Source organism: Hemicordylus capensis, chromosome 7 (genome assembly GCF_027244095.1).
Source record: "Hemicordylus capensis ecotype Gifberg chromosome 7, rHemCap1.1.pri, whole genome shotgun sequence".
Taxonomy (NCBI): domain Eukaryota; kingdom Metazoa; phylum Chordata; class Lepidosauria; order Squamata; family Cordylidae; genus Hemicordylus; species Hemicordylus capensis.
In genome coordinates, this window is record NC_069663.1 from 26900125 (window position 1) to 26920906 (window position 20782).

Genomic DNA, 20782 nt, shown 5'->3' on the forward strand with positions numbered 1-20782 from the left:
TTCAGCGTCTCATCCTACCCAGGATGCACTGCGCCTGCTCTCTCCGTTCTTCCCATAGAGATATAAAAAGCCTAGAGTGACAGTCTGAACAACTAAAAACTGGACAACTAAAAACTGCGCAATGGGCGCTGCTATAGACTTAAAAATGAACGTTTATTATCATAACATAAGGAACCCTGATATTTGCTGCTACCTTTTGTTTGTGGTTGGAGGGCTGGGGACACACCGCTGCCCCGTCACACCTGGATTCTTGCCCCTCGGTTTCTAGTATGAGCGACTCTTGGAAACACGGGCCGCCCCACCCAAGCACGAAAACTACACTACCCAAGAGGCTTTGCTCTGTGCGCTGGCTCAGAGGCTAATACGGAAAGAGAGAGGGATTTCAGCTTCGCCAATATGGTGGCTTGGAGGAGACCCGGCTGATAGATCAGAAAGGTCCTAGCCGCGGAGGACAGGAATAAGCCGCGGGTGGGCCTGTCGGTAAGGGGGTGGGGGCGGGTTGCAAGGAGCGAGGCCTAGTGGTTGCCATGACAACGGGGATTAGGGGTCGTCCTGGTAAAATGGAGGGATGGGGGCTTCGGGGAAAGATCGTTGAGGGGGTGTCCTCAAGGGGGTTCTGGGTGGGGGGCGCTTTGGCCGTAAAAAGGGGTCAGGTTTGCCCCTTTTGTGTATTCTAGTGGTAGTGATGGATAGGAAACAAACACAACGCAAGTTGCTGCCCCTAGATTGTGGAATGCGCACCCTACTGAAATGCGATCCTCCCCATCTCTGGCAATTTTTAAAAAGCCTTTGAAAACCCATCTCTTCACAGAAGCTTTTTCCAGTGTTTAAAAAAAAATAATTAGGTTTTAATCTGTTTTTTTACTCTTAAATCGTTTAAATTGTTTTAAGTTTTGTGTATGTTTTTAACTTGTCTTATGTTCTTGTTAACCACCCAGAGACAAAAGTTTGGGGTGGTGTGAAAATGTGATAGATAAATAAATGAATATTATGTGAAATAAAAACCAGCAGCAGGCAACATTGGGAGTCTGAGCCCATTTGGGACAAGGAGTGATCTTTTGCTGCTTCTTTTTCTGTGCAAATCTCTTAAGAGCTTTTTCACCGGAAAGCAGTATATTATTATGTTATATTTCCTGAATGATTGGTTGGTTTGTGTGAAATAAAGTCATCCTTCCCGGTTACCTACAGAGGTACCAAATTTGGCACGAACAAGCCTCCCACTTGAATTAGCTGAATGTACCACTTCTGACGGAATATGCACAGTGAAAATGTAAATATTTTTGGTCGTTTTTTGTTCTCTTTTGTAGTTTTTTGTAAAAAGAAAAAGAAATCCTGAATATAATCAGCAGAACTTGGAAAGCTTTTCTTGAAGCGCAGCTGAGCCTTGCTCAAATGCTCCTATGCATGCTTCCTTCCTAGGCCTGCTTCGGTTGCCTGCGTTCTGTCCACTGACTGGATCAAGTGCTGATAGCCATGGCGAACGTGAGCAGCATGGGAGACACCAGCCTCTCTCGCATGAGCATTGCCTCCCAGTTCTTTGCTGGGGAGGAAACCACTGGCATAGACACCATGACTACCTCGGAGAGGGTGAGATCCCTGAGGCGTGGCGGTTGAAGGCAAAAAGAAGCACTTACGATGCTGGACTGAGTAGACCTCGCTTGTGGAGGGCCGAATATGGGCCAAGACTTTATAAACTGTCTTAAAGTCTAAAACTGAGGGTGGCAGGCAGGGGTGGGGGGAGGCTATTGTGATTCTGGGAGGGGCTGAGCCAGCAAACCAGGGCATCATCTTTCCTACTCCCTCCACTCTCGCTTTAGTTTCTCTCTTGTCCATATGTTGTTTTTTTAATCTCTGCTGTGATCTATGAGCTTTGCTCTTCCTTCTTGGGATCCTGCCAGCACAAGGAAAAACAGATGTCCTAGTTGTGCAGAAGAAGCCCGACCTTTGCAGTAAAACAAATCATGGATTTTTTGTTATTTCTTGTGGCTGACTCTTGTTTTTTTAATTTCACTGATGTTCTGTTTTGTTTTTTCCAACTCACGTGTTTAGTTTACTATTCTTATTTTTGGAAACCACCTTGGGAAGCTTTTTGAGGCTGAAAGCAGGGTGTAAAATCTTAATAATAATAATAAAATAATAATAATTAATAAGCAAATGTATAAATTGTCCTATTTTTAAAAAACAGAAATTAGGAACATTCTTAATTTCTGCTCATCATCATTTTTGGATCTTTTCCTCTCTTTCTAATACTGCTTTTTAATACTAGGAACTTGCACTTATGTTTGCACATAGATTGATAAGCTTGCTAGAAAATGCTTTTGTCTTTTTTATCTAAGATTGATCGTTTTTATTTTTACATTTAAAAAATATAGGTTGTGGATTTGTTAAATCAAGCTGCATTAATCAGCAATGATTCAAAAATCACTATCCTCAAGCAGGTGAGTGACTCTGCTGCTTTTGCATTTGTGATGCCCCTAGGTGTTGAACTCGAAACCTCTCCAGTTAAATAATATTGTGTAGCAGGGCTGGGAGAGATCTGTGCCTTGTCAGCCAGTCAGAAAAATGGGTACTGGTCTCAATGGGCTGTTAGCTTGACTTTCTGTGTATACACTTTATATAAAACTGTGGTTAACTGTAAAACTGTGTTGGAGCAGAGTGGATGTGTTTTGTGGGGAGTAGTATGTCCCTGAATGCAGGGTGTGGCACATCTGAGTAGTTAAGGCCTCTATGCCATTGAACTACCTTGCCCTCCTCCTGTGATCTGGTCCACAAGATAACTGTGGAGAAGAGAAAGTTGTTAGTCTTCTTGGTAAGATATGATGACTGGAGTACTGTGCTGAGAGAGAGAGTGGTCAGAACATCTGAAAACATGAGAACACTCTTCTGGAATTTGCTTTCCTGCTTGGCTTTATTTTATTTTCTTTCTTAGGTCCAGGAATTAATTATAAACAAGGATCCCACATTGCTGGATAACTTCTTGGATGTGAGTATTGCTTGGAGGAGGGGAGAGCCATTTTTTCACATCCCAGTTCCTTAAGAACTTGGGACAGCGGCTGGCCTCCCTAGGTTATTTTCTGGCCTGGCTCAGCTCAGAATTGGTCTGGATTTCTCTGCCTCTTGTTTGCTGGCAGCCTGCAGCACCAGAGAGATGTGTGTGGCTGATTCTGACTCTCTTTGTTCTTGCTTTGCAGGAGATCATTGCCTTCCAGGCAGACAAGTCTGTCGAGGTGCGAAAGTTCGTCATCGGGTTCATCGAGGAGGCCTGGTAAGGCAGGCGGTGTTTTGCCTTATTTGTCAGCTGCCTCTTCGTTGCTTTTGAAGGTTTTTAGGGATAATGGCAGTTCAGTTTGGCCTGAGTCCTCCCTTCTGGGGGAGTTTGGATTGCTGGTGGCCGTATTTGTGGAATGCTGCCCCTTTCGCTCCCTTTGCCCTCTCTCTGAGCATGCTGCCTCTCGCCTCCAGCAAACGGGACACGGAACTGTTGCTCAAGCTCATTGCCAACCTGAACATGCTGCTGAGGGATGAGAATGTCAACGTGGTGAAGAAGGCTATCCTGGCCATGACCCAGCTGTACAAGGTGGCCCTGCAGGTGAGCTCTTTCTCCCAGGAGCAAGTGGGCTGCCTCTGTGGGAAACAGAGTGCTGGACTTGGGGGACCTCTGGTGCTGTCCAGCAGAGCTCTTCTTGTGGTCTTATTGGGGCTTTGCTTACAGCTCAGATGAGCCCTGGACAAGATAAAGGTGATCTCTTCTATCCCCACAACCACAAATACATTCTTGGCAACCCTCCACCTGGCTTTTAGAATTATATCTACATTTTATATCCCGCTCTTCCTCCAAGGAGCCCAGAGCGGTGTACTACATACTTGAGTTTCTCTTTCACAACAACCCTGTGAAGTAGGTTAGGCTGAGAGAGAAGTGACTGGCCCAGAGTCACCCAGCAAGTCTCATGGCTGAATGGGGGTTTGAACTCGGGTCTCCCCGGTCTTAGTCCAGCACTCTAGCCACTACACCACGCTGGCTCTGAACAGAACCTACACATTTTCTAGCTTAGTCAAAAGGACTAGACACTTGTTTCAAAGAACGGAACTGAAAACTGAGATTCTTGCGATGCTGAATTTGGTACCAGAAAGCAAATTCAGCACTAGTGTAGGGTGGCTGTGGATGGAAGGGATACACAAGGCCTAGGAGGGGCTGTGGCAATAGAGCCTCCATTTCCTAGTCAGAGGCTCCAAAACTTCCCCATCAGTCTGAGCTCTCCCCGTCTGTCTCGCTAAGCATTGAGGCTGCTGTCTTCCTTGCCTCATTCTGCAGTGGATGGTAAAATCCAGAGTTATCAACGACATGCAAGAGGCCTGCTGGGAGATGGTGTCTGCCATGGCCAGTGAGATCATCCAGCTGCTGGATTCGGACAACGATGGGATCCGCACCCATGCCATCAAGTTTGTGGAGGGGCTAATCATCACCCTCTCACCCCGCATGCCCGATTCAGAGGTGCCCAAGCGTCACGGGAATGACGTCAGTCTCGACCGAGTCCCGAAGGACCACCCTTACATCAAATACAGTGAGAAGGCGGGAGGTGATGGGAGGGCAAAACTGAGGAAAAGGCCAAAGCTGGGGATCCGGTGCATGTGCCTCCCTCACCTGGAGTCACAGTTTGGCTACACCTGCCCTGTATATGCTGTAGAGCCGGGGGGCGACCAGAAGCCTTGGGCATCCAGGGCAGGAACTGGAGAGTTGGAAGGGACTAGATGCTGGTGAGGAGTCCCTGCCTTCTCTCAGACTGTGATGCTTACTGGCCCCCTGCGAGGCCCCTGCAAAGGAGGGAATTCCGAGCATCAGCTCAGCCCAGGGATTTGTTTTCAGTTCCAGAACTGAGCTCAGGATCCTCTCATACAAAACCCCACTCCTTATCTCCCTCTAAGCTTTCTTTGTTTCAGCAGCTCACTCACACTCTCCAAAGCGGCTTTTACTCTTCTGTCCCTCAGATGTTCTGTGGGAAGAAGGGAAGATGGCGCTAGAGCAGCTACTGAAGTTCATGGTGCACCCAGCCATCTCCAGCATCAACCTGACTGCAGCATTGGGCTCCTTGGCCTCCATTGCCCGCCAGCGGCCCATGTTCATGTCGGAGGTGATCCAGGCCTATGAGACGCTGCATGGTAAGCCAAGGGCCACTCCAGAGTTTCTAGCACGGATGTTAAGGTTGGTCTGACCCAAACAGAATTCAAGCCATTTGTATAACTGTGGCTAGACTCCCCTTTTTTCACTCTTTAAAAAGAGAAGTCTCTACCGGATCTGAGAAACTCTAGTTATTTTTCTGTGTCCCCCCACCGGGGGACCCTACAGTGGCAATGTTTGCACAAACGGTGCTAGAGAAGGGTGTGTATTTTAAGAAAGGAATCCATCTTTGATGTTTCCAGCCATCTTTAATCCTTGCATTATTGTTCTAGTGAAAGGTAAGACAGGAGGAGAAGCTATATATTAAACCACAGGGTTGCAGTCGGGTACTTCCGTTGTAATGAAGACTACAGTAGGCTCTCTTCAAGTTAGAAGAAGCCACTCTGATTACAACCTTGGGAAGCTTCCAGGCCAAATGGCACCCATCTGGGCATCATTAATGCTTGCACTGCTGTAGAGATAACGTGGGAGTGGGGAAGAGACTGGAGCTTGCAATCTAAATGTTGACAATCGGGGGGGGGGATAAAGGGAGGAGATCGCTGAGAGGTGTGGGAGGACACGGATAATAAGGGATGAGTGAGTCCTTTAAAAAAAAAAAAAGGAGTCTGCCTTTCGGGTCTCTCTGGGCTTTAATTCTTCTCTCAGGCCTGGTCTGCCCCTACAGCAGAACGAGGTGATGGAATGCTGCAATGGTAGACTGGGCTGTGCCACTTCAGGCTGCAGAATTCAAAAGGAGTCTTCCAAGCTTGACACTGGTTGTCTGAACTGGTGCAGTCGACCACCTCATCCTGCCGCATGGGTGGACCCAGTAAGGGCCATCGCGGAGCCAAAACGACATTAAGGGTCTGTGGTGGGGCTACCCATTGCAAAGGTTTCCAGAGACATCTCGTCGTTTGCGAGTAGTGGCCTGGGGTGGTGATGCTGGGTCTGGGTTAATATGGACCTTGGAAATGTTGCTGCCTGGGCCAGATGAAAATGGGGAAGAGGGCCTGAGGTCCCCTGCTTCCGCTCTAGCTGCACTTCACAGAAGGTTCTTGCTCCTTGGGAACCTGAGTCCGTCTCCTTCCCCATGTCCCTCTCCTGACAGCTAACCTCCCTCCCACGCTGGCCAAGTCCCAGGTGAGCAGCGTGCGGAAGAACCTCAAGCTCCACCTGCTGAGTGTCCTGAAGCACCCTGCATCCGTGGAGTTCCAGGCCCAGATCACTACCCTGCTGATGGACCTGGGCACACAGCAGGCGGAGATTGCCCGTAACATGCCCAACCTGAAGGAGCTGCGCAAGCGCCCGCGAGATGAGAGTGACCCTACCTCGAAGAAGATCAAGATCGGTGAGTAGGCAAAAGGGAGCCGGGATGTTCCCTTTGGGAGATGCAGGCTCTCGTCTGACACCCCTGCTTTCCTTACTAACTAGCCTCCTGTCCACTCCCAGATCCTGCACATGCTCCTTGTGTTCTGTGACTTCGTCCTTCCCCCTTTTCCCTTCTCTTATAGCCTAATGTACAGGAAAGTGGTAGAGCATCTACTTGGCAGGCAGGAGGTTCCAGGTTCACTCCCTGGCAGCATCTTCAGGTAGGGCTGGGAAAGACCCCTGCCTGAAACCTTGGAGGGCTGCTGCCAGTCTGTGTAGACAGTCCTGAGCAAGATGGACCAAGGGCCTGACTCAGTAGAAGGTTCTTATGACCTTGACTCCTCCTGCTCCAGCACGCTAAGCTGTCCACAATAATAATAATAATAAACTTTATTGGTTAGCCGCCCCATAACAAATTGTTCTCTGGGCAGCTCACAACAGAGGATTAAAACCTACAATAAAAACACATAACACATTAAACCATAACAGACAAAAAAAAAAAAAAAGCGGGGCGGGGGGGAGAAAATACAAAATACAATACAATACAAAGCAGCTTAAAAACTCATTTTAAAATTAGTTAAAAATCCAAACAAATCTGAAAACCCAAATTAAAAATGTCGAATTTAAAAGGCCTGGGGAAACAAAAAGTTCTTTACCTGGTGCCTAAAAGAGAAAAGTGAAGAAGCCAGGCAAGCCTTACTGGGGAGGCTGTTCCATAAATGGGGCGCAACCATCGAAAAGGTCCTCGCCCTGGTAGCCACTTGCCTCCCCTCGTTTGGCAACGTGTCTCCTCCCTCAAATGACTTGGCCTTTACACCCTTGATGCCCCTTGTGCTTGGACCTTCCTCACAGAACACCTCCGGGATGCCACCTCTCTGGCTTCCTTCAGATCCCTCCCCAAAATGTGAACTCAGATGGAGCTTGGTTCCATCTCATTCTCTAGCTCAAGGGTTCCCAACCTTGGATCCCCATATATTGTTGGACTACAACTCCCATCATCCCCAGCAACAACAAATATTTATATAGTGCTTTTCAACAAAAGGTTCCAAAGCGGTTTACACAGAAAATAAATAAATGAAATGGCTCCTGTCCCCAAAGGGCTCACAGTCTAAAAAGAAACATGACACCAGCAACAGTCACTGGAGGTCCTGTGCTGGGGGTGGATAGGGCCAGTTCCTCTCCTCCTGCTAAATAAAGAGAATCACCGTGTTAAAAAGGTGCCTCTTTCCCCAGTTAGCAGGGGGTTAAGCCACAATGTCTAGACTGACCGGCAGCTGCTCTGCAGATTTTGGGCAAGGGGTCTCACCCAGCTTGAGGAATCCAGGGACTGAACCTGAACTCTTTTTGGCATGCAGAGTGCTCACTGAGCTACAGCTCTGTCCATCGTTTCCCCCCTCCTCCTGTCTGTTTCTAGATTGTAAGTCCTTTGGGGCAAGGACCTAAGCTTCCATTCTTTGTAAAGTGCCACCACTTGTATGGATGGTGCTATATCGGTACATTTTATTGTTGCTGCTGCAGTTCTTGTCATTTCCCTAGTGTTGTAGTGATCACGATAAATACCCCACCCCCAAATTTCCATCTGTCTCCTGGCTGCAGAACCATCCATTGGGGAGGATGATGAGGATAAAGACCTGGAGCAGGTGGCCGCCCCAGCCCCCAAGCCCTCTATCCAGGTCAGCACGCAATCCGACACTGACATCACGGCAGAGTTTCTGCAGCCCCTTCTGACCCCAGATAACGTTGCTAACCTGGTAAGTGTTCCTCGGCTCGGTTGGCAAAGCAGTGCTTTCCCCTGGCCCTGCTCTGTGGGGAGGGAAGAAATGTTTGGGCAGAGAGGTCTAGAGCCACATGCAGTTTGCGGCTGGAGACAGAGTGGGAGAGAGCCCCCCTTGCTTGAGAAAATCATCTGCATTTGGGAAGCTGGGTAAATGTAGCTGGGTTTCTTGAAGTTTGCCTGATGTGCTTCATCCGTTGGATGTAGAACTTTAAATGGCGGTTTGCCCGGCTGGCTGGTGATGTTCTGCCCTCTTGTTCCACACCTCTTCAATCTGCCCCCAGGTGCTCATCAGCATGGTGTACCTGCCTGAGAATATGCCTGCTTCCTTCCAAGCGACCTACACCCCAGTGGAGTCAGCTGGCACTGAGGTCCAGATCAAACATCTGGCCCGGCTCATGGCCACCCAGATGACAGCAGCTGGGCTGGGACCAGGTATGTCTGCAGATGGGACTCTAAGGAAGCTGCCATGTATTTCTGTCACAGAGGTGGAGTCCTAACCTCAGGGCTGGTATGAGCCAGAGCTTCCCAGTCTGGGGCCCCTGGATGTTGTTGGACTACAGCTCCCATCATCCCCAGTCACGGTGGCCGTCCATTGCAGCTCGGGAAGATGGGAGTTGTAGTCCAGCAGCATCCAGGGACCCAAAGTTGGGAACCCGTTATAAGCTATTTGCAGTGAATATGTTTGCAAGGGGTTGTGTGTGTGTTTGTGTGTGTGTGTGTGTGTGTGTTTTGCATGGACCAATATGAAAAAGATTGGGAGCAGTGTGTATGTGTGTGTTTGGGAAGGGTTTTTAAAACTGTGTCATAAACACAGCTGAGCAGATTAATTCCTCAAGTGTTTCTGATTGCATCATAATGCTATGGAAGGAGAATCCTTCTAAATTCTTCCAAGCTCAAGTGATATAACTGAGCCGTTTAGTGACAATCAAGTAAATATATTTGCAGTATTTCAGTTTACCTCAAACACTTTTATTTAACGGGGAACTTTGCACCTCTCAGATTGAAGAGCATTTTACAAAAACTGCAAATCTGGGGCGGAGAGCAGGCTAGAACGTTCTCTCTTTCTCTCCTGTAGGCGTGGAACAGATCAAACAGGCCAAGGAGGAGGTGAAAGAAGAGAAAATGTCCAAACCTGAAAGTGTGCTGATCAAGCGACGCCTGTCTGCCCTCAACCCTGGCCAGGCCATCTCAGTGGTGGGCGCCTCAGGCTCTGTCTCTCCCACTATAACGGAGCTAGGGGCACCACAGGCCAAACGGCGCCCAGAACCAATCATTCCATCCACCCAACCCAGGTGAGGGTCGACAAAACTTGGGACAGGTCCAGTTAGTGCAACCTACAATTAAAGACCAGCACTGGAGCTGGACACCAGATATTCTCCTAGGCCGGATGAGGGTAGAGGTGCTTGAAACTACGTACCAACCATCCTAGTAGGTGAGGGTGGATTAGTTTTAAATCGCCAAGAAAATAGATTTCTGATTTAAACCAGAACTCTTCATTCATTATTTAGACCCTGCATAAAAAGTGCCTACTCAGATTGGTAACCAAAGTACTAACTCTGAAACGATGGCAGAGATGAGGTAGTAAGTAAGTAGGCATAAATTCGTAAATAGCAGTCTGGGTAACTTTGCTTCTGGACTTCAACTCTCATCATTCTTGCTGCAGTGGCCAAAGGCAACACTTCCCTGGATAAGCAGAGGACAACTGTGGTGATTTGCCAGTCCCTTCCTTGCCCCCCAATCAAGCCACAATACGAGCACATGAACGATTGGGCTGTATGGAGACTGAATGAGGAATCTTCCCCACAGTTACTTCTTGACAAAGAAAAGCAGCTTTTTGTAAGAGGGTTGTGTTTGAGAGAGTATATGCTTGCATGAAATTCAGATTTCATTTTAAACTGGGTATAAAAAAACCACAACTCTTGTGGCTGAAACTTTTAAACAGTCTTTGTTTTAAATTTTTAACCATCTGGAGTTTCAAGGTAGATCTCTTTTGACTTCATAACCACCACCCCCGCCCCTTGCAACTTCGGTTAAGTGGTTGGAAGTTTTCCAGGTTTTACTGGGCTGTATTTTTTATTTTTATTTATTTATTGAATGATCACATTTATGTAACACCTGAAATATATCTTTAAGCAGTGTACACAGTTCAAGTTACAATTTAAAAATAAAATAATTAAAACACTTTCACAGAATAAAACGAATTGGACAGTTTAAAATTAATTTTAATTAAAATCCTGAGGAAACAGGTGTGGCTTAAGGGTCTTTTTAAAAGCAATCAGAGATAGAGAAGCGCTTATTTTGACAGGAAGTGCATTCCAAATTTTTTGTGATATTTACACAAGTGGGCAGATTCCCCCCCAAATTCCTAGGAAGAGAGTGCAGTACATCAAGCTCTGGGATCTGGCAGATGCTACTAGTTCGTATTAGCTTCCTCCTCACTTGCACTGCGTCTCTAGGGTAACGTCTGGTCTGTACAAGCTAATACTGTTGCTATTGTATGCTGACCTCCTTTCTAGGCTGGCTGGAGCCAGTGGCCGCAAGAAGATCTTTCGCCTGAGTGATGTGATCAAGCCTCTGACAGACGCGCAGATGGACAAACTGAAGCTGGCGGCCGTGAAGCGGATCCTGCGTTCTGAGAAGGCGGTGGCTTGCAGCGGTGCGGCTCACGTGAGTGGCTTGTGTCCGAGCTTGTTTGTGGCAGGGGTGCGGTTTGGCTTGGCGCATTCATCTTGCCTCTGCCTCGTTCTTGCAGGCCCGGGTGAAGATCCTCTCCTCCCTGGTGACCCAGTTTGAGGTCCCGCTGAAGAGTGAGGTCCTGAGCTTCATCCTGAATGACATCCGCAACCGCCTGGATCTGGCCTTCGCCTGGCTGTACCAGGAGTACAATGCCTACCTGAGCCAATACCCCACCGGCTCCCCCGACAACTACGATGAGTGTCTCATTGGACTGCTCTCCGGTCTGCAGGAGAAGCCTGATCAGAAGGACGGGTGGGTGGTTGCTCCGCCCGGTTAGGCTACAGCAGTGAGGAGAGCACAGGAATGAAAAAATCTCCACTAGGGAGTTGAACCTCCTTCTAGCCCAGTGGGGGCTGCACCCTGTGACAGCAGGGTCTGGGCTGCCCAACTTTAAAACAAGCAAACAGCTAATTAGCATCAACTAATTGGTGTGCTGGGTACTGAAGGGACCAAAGAAACAAAGATGACACAAGCCAGCCTGCGACCAGAAATTCTGTGAAGAGGGTGGGTGTGTAGTAGCCTGTGTCCAGCAGCAGAATCCAAAATATACAGCCTGCTTCTGATGTAATGCTAAACCATGGCATTGTGTTGGAGGACAAGCCATAGCAAGCCTCCTCTCCCTCTAACTATCTTCCTCCTCCATGCATGGGGAAGGAGATTGAAAGCTACCACTCTTGGTTTTGAATATCAGGTTTCCTGGGTTTGGATGTAATGGGAAACTGGCTTATTCCAAATTCTTCAGCTGTTGCCAATGTCCAAGCCTGTTTCTGGTTTTGTACTCCCCCCCCCCCCCGCAGAATCTTCACCAAGGTGGTTCTTGAGGCCCCGCTGATCACCGAGAGCGCCCTGGAAGTGATCCGAAAGTACTGTGAAGATGAGGTGTGTCCCCAAGAAAATGCTTTTATTGTGGGGTTCGTGTTAGAGCTCTCCCTAGTCTTAGGGGACACTTGGTCTCCTGCAAGCTTTGATGCTAGGGTGGCAAACTTGGCAGCTTTTCAGGCAATAATAAAAGGCACCCCTAACGCAGGATCCCCTACACCATTAAATCCCAAGTGATGCATAATTAAATGCCATAGGATGAAGCTCCAAGTTAGCCACCTATGGAAGAGGCTGCCCCATTGAGGCTCAGTGCAGTTCACTGCTCTGGCATCTTCCAGCTCTTTGTAAACAAAAAAAAACAAAACTCCCCTACTCAGTGGTCTGAGGGCTTAAGGGCTTGTGGCTTGTTTGGAACATTTTTTTTTTTTTAATGGCAGGTTCCATTTAAATAGGAACACAGGAAGCTGCCTTCTATCGAGTCAGACCACTGGTTGGTCTAGCTCAATATTGTCTACTCTGACTGGCAGCAGCTCTCCAAGACTTGAGGCAGGAGTCTCTCCCAGACCTCCCTGGAGATGCTGCCAAGGAGTGAACCTGGGAGCTTCTGCATGCAAGCAGATGCTCTTCCACTGAGTTTTGGCCTCATCCCTTAATGGGAATATCTTACAGTGCTCTCATGTCGTCTCTCATCCAAATGCACCAAGGTGGACCTTGCTTAGCAAAGGGGGCAATTCATGCTTGCTACCCAAGACTTGCTCTTCTCACTCTTTGGTAGCTTCCCCCAGCTGACCTTGAGCACTTCAACACTGCACATGCTCAGAGTTCTTTGCAACTCTCTTGCAGAGCCGGACATACCTGGGCATGTCGACTCTTCGGGACCTGATTTTTAAGCGCCCATCTAGGCAGTTCCAGTACCTGCATGTTCTTTTGGACCTCAGTTCCCACGAGAAGGATAAGGTGAGCTATGGCTCCTCCTCTTGAGACTTGAAAACAAGAACTTTGATTCCTATATCAGTCTTGTAGTTTCTCCGAGTGTTTATTTCCAGCCACTAAAGCTGTTGCCTTTCCTGCCGTGTCTGTATTGACCCAGTGGGAGGAATAAACCCGAGGATACTGCTTTAAACTTGCTCAGATTCAGGGTTTATTTAAAAAATCCCTCTAATGTTTGCAATGTCCTGCTGGGCTCTAGAATGGACCTAATCAGTGCCGTGTCTGCCTCCATCCCAGGTTCGCCAGCAGGCCCTCCTGTTCATCAAGCGGATGTATGAGAAGGACCAGCTGCGGGAATATGTGGAGAAGTTTGCACTGAACTACTTGCAGCTCCTGGTCCACCCCAACCCTCCCTCTGTCCTCTTTGGAGCTGACAAGGATACAGGTAATCCCCACCTGTGATGGTCACACTTCTTCTAGGTAACCTTGCTGCCACTGCTCAGGATCTTTGACACGTCTGAGGCCAATATCACAGTCTTAAGGAGGACTTCTGATGGTGTTTGGTGGTTGTTTTTTAATAATCAGATTATCCTGTAGTGTGGTGGAAAGAAAAGGTTCTTGCACCTTGGTAACATTGAAGTGATGTGTTTCATATTTACTTAAGATGGTGATGTTAGGATCACAGGAATATGGGAAGCTGCCTTCTACTGTGTCAGACCATTGGTCTATCCAGCTCAGTATTGTCTACCCAGACTGGCAGCAGCTTCTCCAAGGTTACAGGCAGGAATCTCTCCCAGCCCTATCTGGGGATGCCAGGGAGGGAACTGGGAACTTTGGGCATGCAAGCAGGCAGGTGCTCTTCCCAGAGCATCCCCAAAGGGAAATATCTTACAGTGCTCACACATGTAGTCTCCCATTCAAATGCAAACCAGGGTGGACCCTGCTTAGCAAAGGGGACAATTCATGCTTGCTTACCACAGGACCAGCTCTCCACCCAGCAACCACAAGACTAACTCTTCTAAGCATAATGGTTTCAGGTTTCAACATTAACTTGTTACAGTGTTGAAGTTCTGTGATGTTTTACTGGTGAGACTACTTCTCTGTGACTTCTCTCTTATAAGGGTTAGGGTGCCTTCCCTGGTTACTTCATTTTGTCTCAGACCTGCCTCCCAGGAGAGGGCTCTCCAGCTCTTTCCCTGAACAGAATACATACTTGCAACTAGAAACAAACAACACTGGAAAATGCCAAACGTCATTCCACCCATGCAGAAAGCTGGACACATTACATTACTCCCTGTGTGGAGACTTCACTGCATTGCAGAACATTTGCTTGTGCCATGCCTCAGTAAGTGAGGGTAGGGATGATTTCACATGTGAAATGGCCTTTGTGTAGCCTCCTTGGGCTCTCCCTCTCCACTCGTGCAACAGACATTTGAAGATGCTTTTAGCCACATTTCCTGCTCCTCAGGAATCGCTTAGCACCCCATTTTACTGTCATCTGGCTTCCTCCCTGAAATGCATTAGAGTTCAGTGACCAGCATCCAAAAGGCGTTGCCTTTGTTTCTTTAGCAGACGGGCACTTGTGCTTAAATCCCTTCTAACTAGAGAGGTTTGGCTAATGGAATGCAACTCCGCCCAGGGGCCTTGGGGGTGCTGGCTGGCTTCATTTGTGGAACAATCGCCCTCCCTCTGAGTTCTGCTGTCTCAGCCTACCCCAGCAGTCTTCTGGCTTCCTTTCCAACCCTCTTTTGCCTTGCAGAGGTGGCTGCCCCCTGGACAGAAGAGACTATCAAGCAGTGCCTCTACCTCTACCTGGCCCTCCTTCCCCAGAACCACAAACTCATCCACGAACTGGCGTCGGTGTACACAGAGGCCATTGCTGACATCAAGCGCACTGTCCTCAGGGTGATCGAGCAGCCGGTGAGTGAGCCCAGGATGCCTGGCCTGCTATGTCATCGGTGGCTCTTCTTCCCAAGATGCTGCTCCTTCCATTCTCCCTCCCCCCCGCCGCCGCCCCTCGTTTATGCTTCCGGCTCATATTTCCCCCATCTTATCCAGATCCGTGGGATGGGAATGAACTCCCCAGAGCTGCTACTCTTGGTGGAAAACTGCCCCAAAGGTGCAGAGACCCTGGTGACTCGCTGCCTGCACAGCCTGACAGATAAAGGTATATGTTGCCATTCTGCACTTAATCCTCGTTGCCGTTTTTGTCTGCCTTATGTAGTGGCTCACAGCACCTTCAGCCAATATCCCTGTTAATAAGTACCCTAGGCCTAGGATAATGGGCCACCCAAGAAGCGAGGAGACCTCAGGAATATTGAAGGCTTCATTCTCTTGCACAGCCTAACCTAGTTTTTCCCCACTCAGTTCCCCCCTCTCCAGAGCTGGTGAAGCGAGTTCGAGACCTGTACCATAAGAGGCTCCCAGACGTCCGGTTCCTTATTCCTGTCCTCAATGGCTTAGAAAAGGTGTGTGTTGGGCCCAGTGGGAGGCTGGCTTCCAGTTTATCACGCTCCTGCCCTTATACGGCTAAGTGCCTCTTCTACCTTGAGCTTACCTTGTCAAGAGCCTGTGGGAGGAGAGCCTTTCCAGGCCGTTTGGAACAAAAGAGGGTCAACCAATGGGAATGTGCAGTTGGAGAACAAACCTCTTACTTGGTTGAGCACTGCCGAGACTCCAGAGTCAAGAACCTGTTAGAGACGTAAGGAAGATGGAGCAAGAGTGGAGTGGTGTTGTCAACGGTTAATTGTTGGTCTCCTCTATTCTGTGTTGGCTTTAATGAGCAGTCTAAGGAAAAGCTTTTCTACAAGTGAGGATTGAGGAGAGGCTTAAAGGGCAAGAGGGAGCAGGTCTGTGGAATGGAGATGAAGAGCCCATTCCTGATAGAAGGAACAGCATGGAAAGGGGCACAAGACTGTGGGGTGGGCCGCAGAAGAGAACCCCAGAGGCTAAGAGCTAATGGGCTGGGTTTTGTGTCGGCTCTGGAGATCTGGTTGCAGGACGAAGAGTCCTAGGCCACTGGCATCTTGGTCTCCATTCCGGTGTGGAAATGGGAATGAAGCGGGCACTAGCGAAGTACTTAAAGGATACTGTGCTCCGTGGTTCATCCCCTCCTTCTGTCATTGAATCATTAGGTATCTCTGGTCATGCCCTGTCCTTGTGTGGTGCATGATGGAATGGGGCTCCCCTTGCAAATGCTTGCCAAAGCCTTTTGAGTTTCCTTCCTCTTCCCTTCTCTCTCCAGAAAGAGGTGATTCAGGCCCTACCAAAGCTCATCAAGTTGAACCCCATAGTGGTGAAGGAGGTTTTCAACCGCCTGCTGGGAACACAACATGGTAGGAGTCTTGGCTGCAAGCAGGCCCTGAGTTTGTGTGGCTCTGCTCAGCAGCTCCTGAGAGAAAGAGAGAGAGTCACAAGGGAAGGCCAAGAGGTGGGAAGACTGCTTGGCTCACTCTCTTGGAGTTGACAATACAAGTCTTGTACTTGGACTCGAAAGAGATCAGCCCAGTGGCTTTGCTGCCACTGTATGTGTCAGTGGCTGGTTTCCTAAGACAGGAATCTCCTGTCACTGACCGGACACCGACACACCAGGTAGCAAACCCACAGGCTTGTTCCCTGCAGGTCTGTTGTGACGATTCTCTTGCCACAATTCCAACAGGTGAAGGTAACTCTGCTGTCTCCCCTCTGAATCCCGGAGAATTGCTGGTCGCCCTTCACAACATCGATTCCACCAAGTGTGACATGAAGTCCATCATCAAAGGTAAGGCTGCCTCTGTGTCCACGTGTGCATCTTTCCCTCGGCCAGTTCTTTGCGCACACAGATAAAGAGGCCCCCGTGGCCTTCTAAACTGTGGGTGGAAACGTCAACGGCCACAACTGCCTCTCTGGTTAGAACCCCTGCCAGTATCACTGCTGTTCTGTTTCGTCAGTGTTTCTGGCTGTCGTGGTTGGGAAGAGAAGCTTGTACGCACAGGCCAAATTTATCTCCATGTGTTCTTCGTGGGTGTTTGTTCTGGAAGCTTTATCCATGAAGGAAACCCTTGCATCTGAATTGGTGGTTAGTTGTAGTTTGAGGGAGAGTGTCGGAGAAAGTGTTAGATGGTGCCCCTCAATTGGACTTGTACAGCCATCTCCTCTGTCTTGTCATCCCCCTCACACCTTATGGGGCAACGACTGTCTGCCCAGCAGCAGCTGATCTTGTCTGTTTCCCTGTGTGCAGCCACCAACCTGTGCTTTGGTGAGCGCAACGTGTACACATCGGAGGTGCTGGCCATAGTGATGCAGCAGCTGATGGAACAGAGCCCTCTGCCCATGCTGCTCATGCGGACGGTGATCCAGTCGCTGACCATGTACCCACGCCTGGTGGGCTTCGTCATGAACATCCTCTCCCGCCTCATCTCGAAGCAGGTGAGAAAGATCCTGGGGAGAAGCCTTGCATCCTCTGCTTCTCTCATGCTCTCCGACCCTGCAGGGGCTGGCACTCCTAAGCACTGTGTTTGCTCTTTTAAAGGGAGTGCTTTGACAGATCCCCTCAGAGATTCCTGTACCATATGGTTAGCTCTTTCCTACCCCAGAGGCAAACCCTAGTGCTTGGGAGTTGTAGTTCAGCAACTGCTGGAGAACCAAGGTTGCCTACTGCTGTACTTGGGTGGGGAAATGGATCCCCAGACAAGCATAGATGGCTTTAAAAACTGATTAGGGAGACTCGACGGAGGAGGAGTTTCTCTTTGGCCAGTAGTCGTCATTCTTGATCTCCATAGAGAGATGTGCTATAGCGGTGAGTACCAGTTGCTGGAGGACAAAGAGTGTGCCCTGCTTTTGAACTGCCCAGAAGCAACCGTCTGGGTGCTGCTGGAAATTGGATGCTGGACTAGAGGGGCCTTTTGATTGATCTAGCAAAGTTCTTGCTGTTGCTGTTGTCCTGCCGTAACCCTCTGCTTCCTCCCCAGGTGTGGAAGTATCCCAAGGTCTGGGAAGGCTTCATCAAGTGCTGCCAGCGCACCAAGCCCCAGTCTTTCCAAGTCATCCTCCAGTTACCTCCTCAGCAGCTCAGCGCTGTCTTTGAGAAGTGCCCAGAGCTGCGGGAGCCTCTGCTGGCCCACGTCCGCTCCTTCACCCCACATCAGGTACTGGCTGAAAAGCAGGGCCTGAACCTGTCGAGCACAGGGTCTTCTTGATCATGTAAGAGGAAGTCCTGAATCACTGTTAATCTTTCCCTGAAAGCTAATCCACACCATCCCATTTCACTCCAGCGTAACCAAGAAGCAGATGGGAGCAAGTGTGATTCAGTGACTGAGAACATCAGGAGCAGAGGGCAGGGTTAGGCCCTGTCCCAACAATAGCCTAAAAAGGAACCGTTGTAACTTTTACAATTCTCCCCTCTAAATGAATGGTTGCCATTTACTCTTGTGGTGAAAAACATCTAAGATAGAGAGAGCTCTTCTGTAAGTGTGTGTCAGAACGGTGGGAAACTTTCTGCACTTGTTATCACAACAGCTGAGCAAATGTATTACCATAGCATGGATTAGCTTAATTCTTATTTTAAGGAGAGTGTCTTAAATGCAGTTGCTAGAGCAGATCTATTGGGGGTTGGGTTGTGTCTGTTTAATCCACCATCAGTCTGCAGTCACGACGTTGTGTCTTCTCCTTCATTGACCTGATGTGCGGTTAACATTCACAGTCGTGCTTCCCAGTGACCGTTAATGACTCTGACAGTGCTGACCTCCAGCCTGCTTTTTCTCCCACAGCAAGCCCACATCCCCAATTCCACAATGGCCATTCTGGAAGCCAGCAACAAGCAAGACCTGGAAGGGAAGGAGCTGCAGCCACTGGAGGATGTGAGGGGCACTGCCCCTCCCAGGAACAAGGGATTGAGAAGAGAAAGAGAGGTTAGAGCCTGGGAAAGTGGGGAGGGAGGGAGGTGGGACCACAGATCTGGCACTTCGCAGCCACCTGTATGATACAAGCTTGGTTTCTGTGGGTGCTGGGAGAGGAGGGGAGCTCTGTGAGAGAATTACACCTACGGTGCGATTCTGTGTGTGTTTGTTCTCAGCAGAATTAACTTTCAGTGGGATCATAGTTATGTCCTGCTCTTCCTCTGAGGAGCCCAGAGCGGTGTACATGGCTTACATTTATCCTCCTAACAACCTTGTAAGGTAGGATAGGCTAAGAAACAAGGGACTACCCCAAAGTCACCCAGTGAGTTTCATGGCTGAATGGGGATTTGAGCTTGGGTCTCCTCAGTCCTAGCCCAACATTCTAACCATTACACCACGCTGGCTCCCTGGTTGCATGGGATTGCAGCCTTGGTGATCAGTGGCTGATGGGAGTGAAGCCTGGTGAGCAGCATGCTGGCATAATAGGGACCCAGTCCTGTGCTTTCCAGGGCTGCTAAAAGCTGACATGTCCCCACCACCTAATACGGGTTGCTATTCCCTTCCATCTGCAGGAGGAAATGGAGCCACAGCCTCTCCTGCCTCGTGTCTCCCAGGATATGATTGCCCTGCGCTTGGCACAGGAAAAGGCCCTCAAGCGCCAGCTGGAAGAGGAGCAGAAGCTCAAGCAGCAGCAGGCCCGCCCCGCCCTCCTGCCGACCCCAGTTCCTGCTGAGGAATCGATGGACTTCCGTGAGGAAGTGCCTGAAGCAGAGACTCCCACCATCTTCATCAGCATGCAGGAGGAAGATGAGAGCTTTGGCAGAGAGAGCTCCTTGCTAGATTCCAGCCTGGAGGGGCCCTGGCCCACCAAGGTATTTCGTCATTCTGGTGCTCCTTTCTGCTGCTAGTTAGGGGGCCGTCAGATCTCTTGCTATCAACTAGAGCAGTATTGCAGGCCCAGTGAATTGTCCGCAAACACTGGAGACTGCAGTGTTGCTGAAGCTAAGCAAGGCAGTAACCCTGATCAGTAATCTGGATACATCACTCCAACTGCACCAAAACCTATAAAAGCATCATGCTTCTGTACAAAATTGTAGCATTTCCTGCTAAGAGTATAATAGATGATAGTGGATGCCACTTAAACTTATACCTAGTTTAAGCAGCACTGTATTGCGCAAGCCAGGGGGGACTAGGATAGCTTCCTTGCTGTTAGGGCAGTGGTATTCACTGGTTTTAGCGTGGGAGTTGCAGCTGCTGAGAGGGGGAGAGAGCGTGAGGGCAGTGGCCCTGGCCACAGCAGCAGGAGAGAGGGACAGCACACCTGGTGTCAGCAGGAGCGGGGGAGTAAGCAAGAGACGGAGCTGGTGTGAGTGCTGTGGTTGAAGCAGCAGTCTTCACAAATAGTGCTGTGGTTCACAAATAGTGCTGTGGTTGAAGCAGCAGTCTTCACAAATTGCTGCTGGTTTGAGAGCAGCCGTATTTGGCCAGGGCAGGGTTGGGAATGTCTGCACTTACATTGTTGTGACTTGGGCTCTCCCTAGGAGCTGCAGAGCAAAGAAGGAGGAGCCACCAGCAGCTCAGATGAGGGGTCCTTGAGCAAGGTGTCCACAAGCAAGCAAGCCTCTCTCTCCCCAGAGGAGCCGGTGAAGGACACGCAGCCAGCGGACACAAACTCACCTAGCCCGTTAGAGGAGCAGCCAAAACCCAGCTTGGATCAAGAAAAAAAGGCAGACAGCTGATGAGCGTTTAAAAGCAGATAAAATCTTGAATGGAAAGAGACTTGGGAAGAAGACTGGGAAAGGGGTTAGAAGCAGTAATTGGAAAGATTTGGATGTTCAGATTTAAGTAAAGAATCGTGGATCCTATCTGCTGCTTACTTTGTCCTTCTTGTTTTCCTGCTAGTAGTGTAGCTAATTTAGAGTTTCAGTTCTTTAAAAAAATCCCTAATGGTGTACAGGGCAGGGCATCTGTGCCTCCGACACATTCATCTGATGTCTATATGTACAAAGCGGCTTCAATCTTTACTATCAGGCAACATTTTTCTGTTGGTGTAGAGAAGGGAAAGCTAGCTCAAGAGTGCCTATAGTTATCCCAGGGTGAGCCATCCTCCAGATTTTAGAT

The 20782-nt window shown here is 49.1% G+C and overlaps 1 protein-coding gene across 5 annotated transcripts; it reads left to right on the top strand.

Moving 5' to 3' along the window:
- The first annotated feature begins 328 nt into the window (after nucleotides 1-328).
- Nucleotides 329-20526, top strand: SYMPK (symplekin scaffold protein). Of its 5 annotated transcripts, none has more exons than XM_053268214.1 (27): nucleotides 329-480; nucleotides 1420-1587; nucleotides 2373-2438; nucleotides 2930-2983; nucleotides 3192-3265; nucleotides 3463-3589; nucleotides 4313-4562; nucleotides 4987-5157; nucleotides 6264-6503; nucleotides 8120-8274; nucleotides 8582-8732; nucleotides 9376-9592; nucleotides 10817-10967; nucleotides 11053-11288; nucleotides 11834-11915; nucleotides 12699-12812; nucleotides 13083-13230; nucleotides 14545-14705; nucleotides 14844-14952; nucleotides 15153-15253; nucleotides 16030-16120; nucleotides 16444-16545; nucleotides 17005-17192; nucleotides 17735-17911; nucleotides 18533-18673; nucleotides 19234-19533; nucleotides 20203-20526. In XM_053268214.1, exons 2-27 carry the CDS (start codon nucleotides 1474-1476, stop codon nucleotides 20398-20400), a joined length of 3918 nt encoding a protein of 1305 aa, XP_053124189.1. In that variant the 5' UTR covers nucleotides 329-480; nucleotides 1420-1473; the 3' UTR covers nucleotides 20401-20526. The 5 variants fall into 5 exon arrangements, with proteins under 5 accessions (XP_053124189.1, XP_053124190.1, XP_053124192.1 ...); XM_053268215.1 differs by having other exon boundaries at nucleotides 340-468; XM_053268217.1 differs by having other exon boundaries at nucleotides 369-435.
- Nucleotides 20527-20782: the final 256 nt, after the last annotated feature.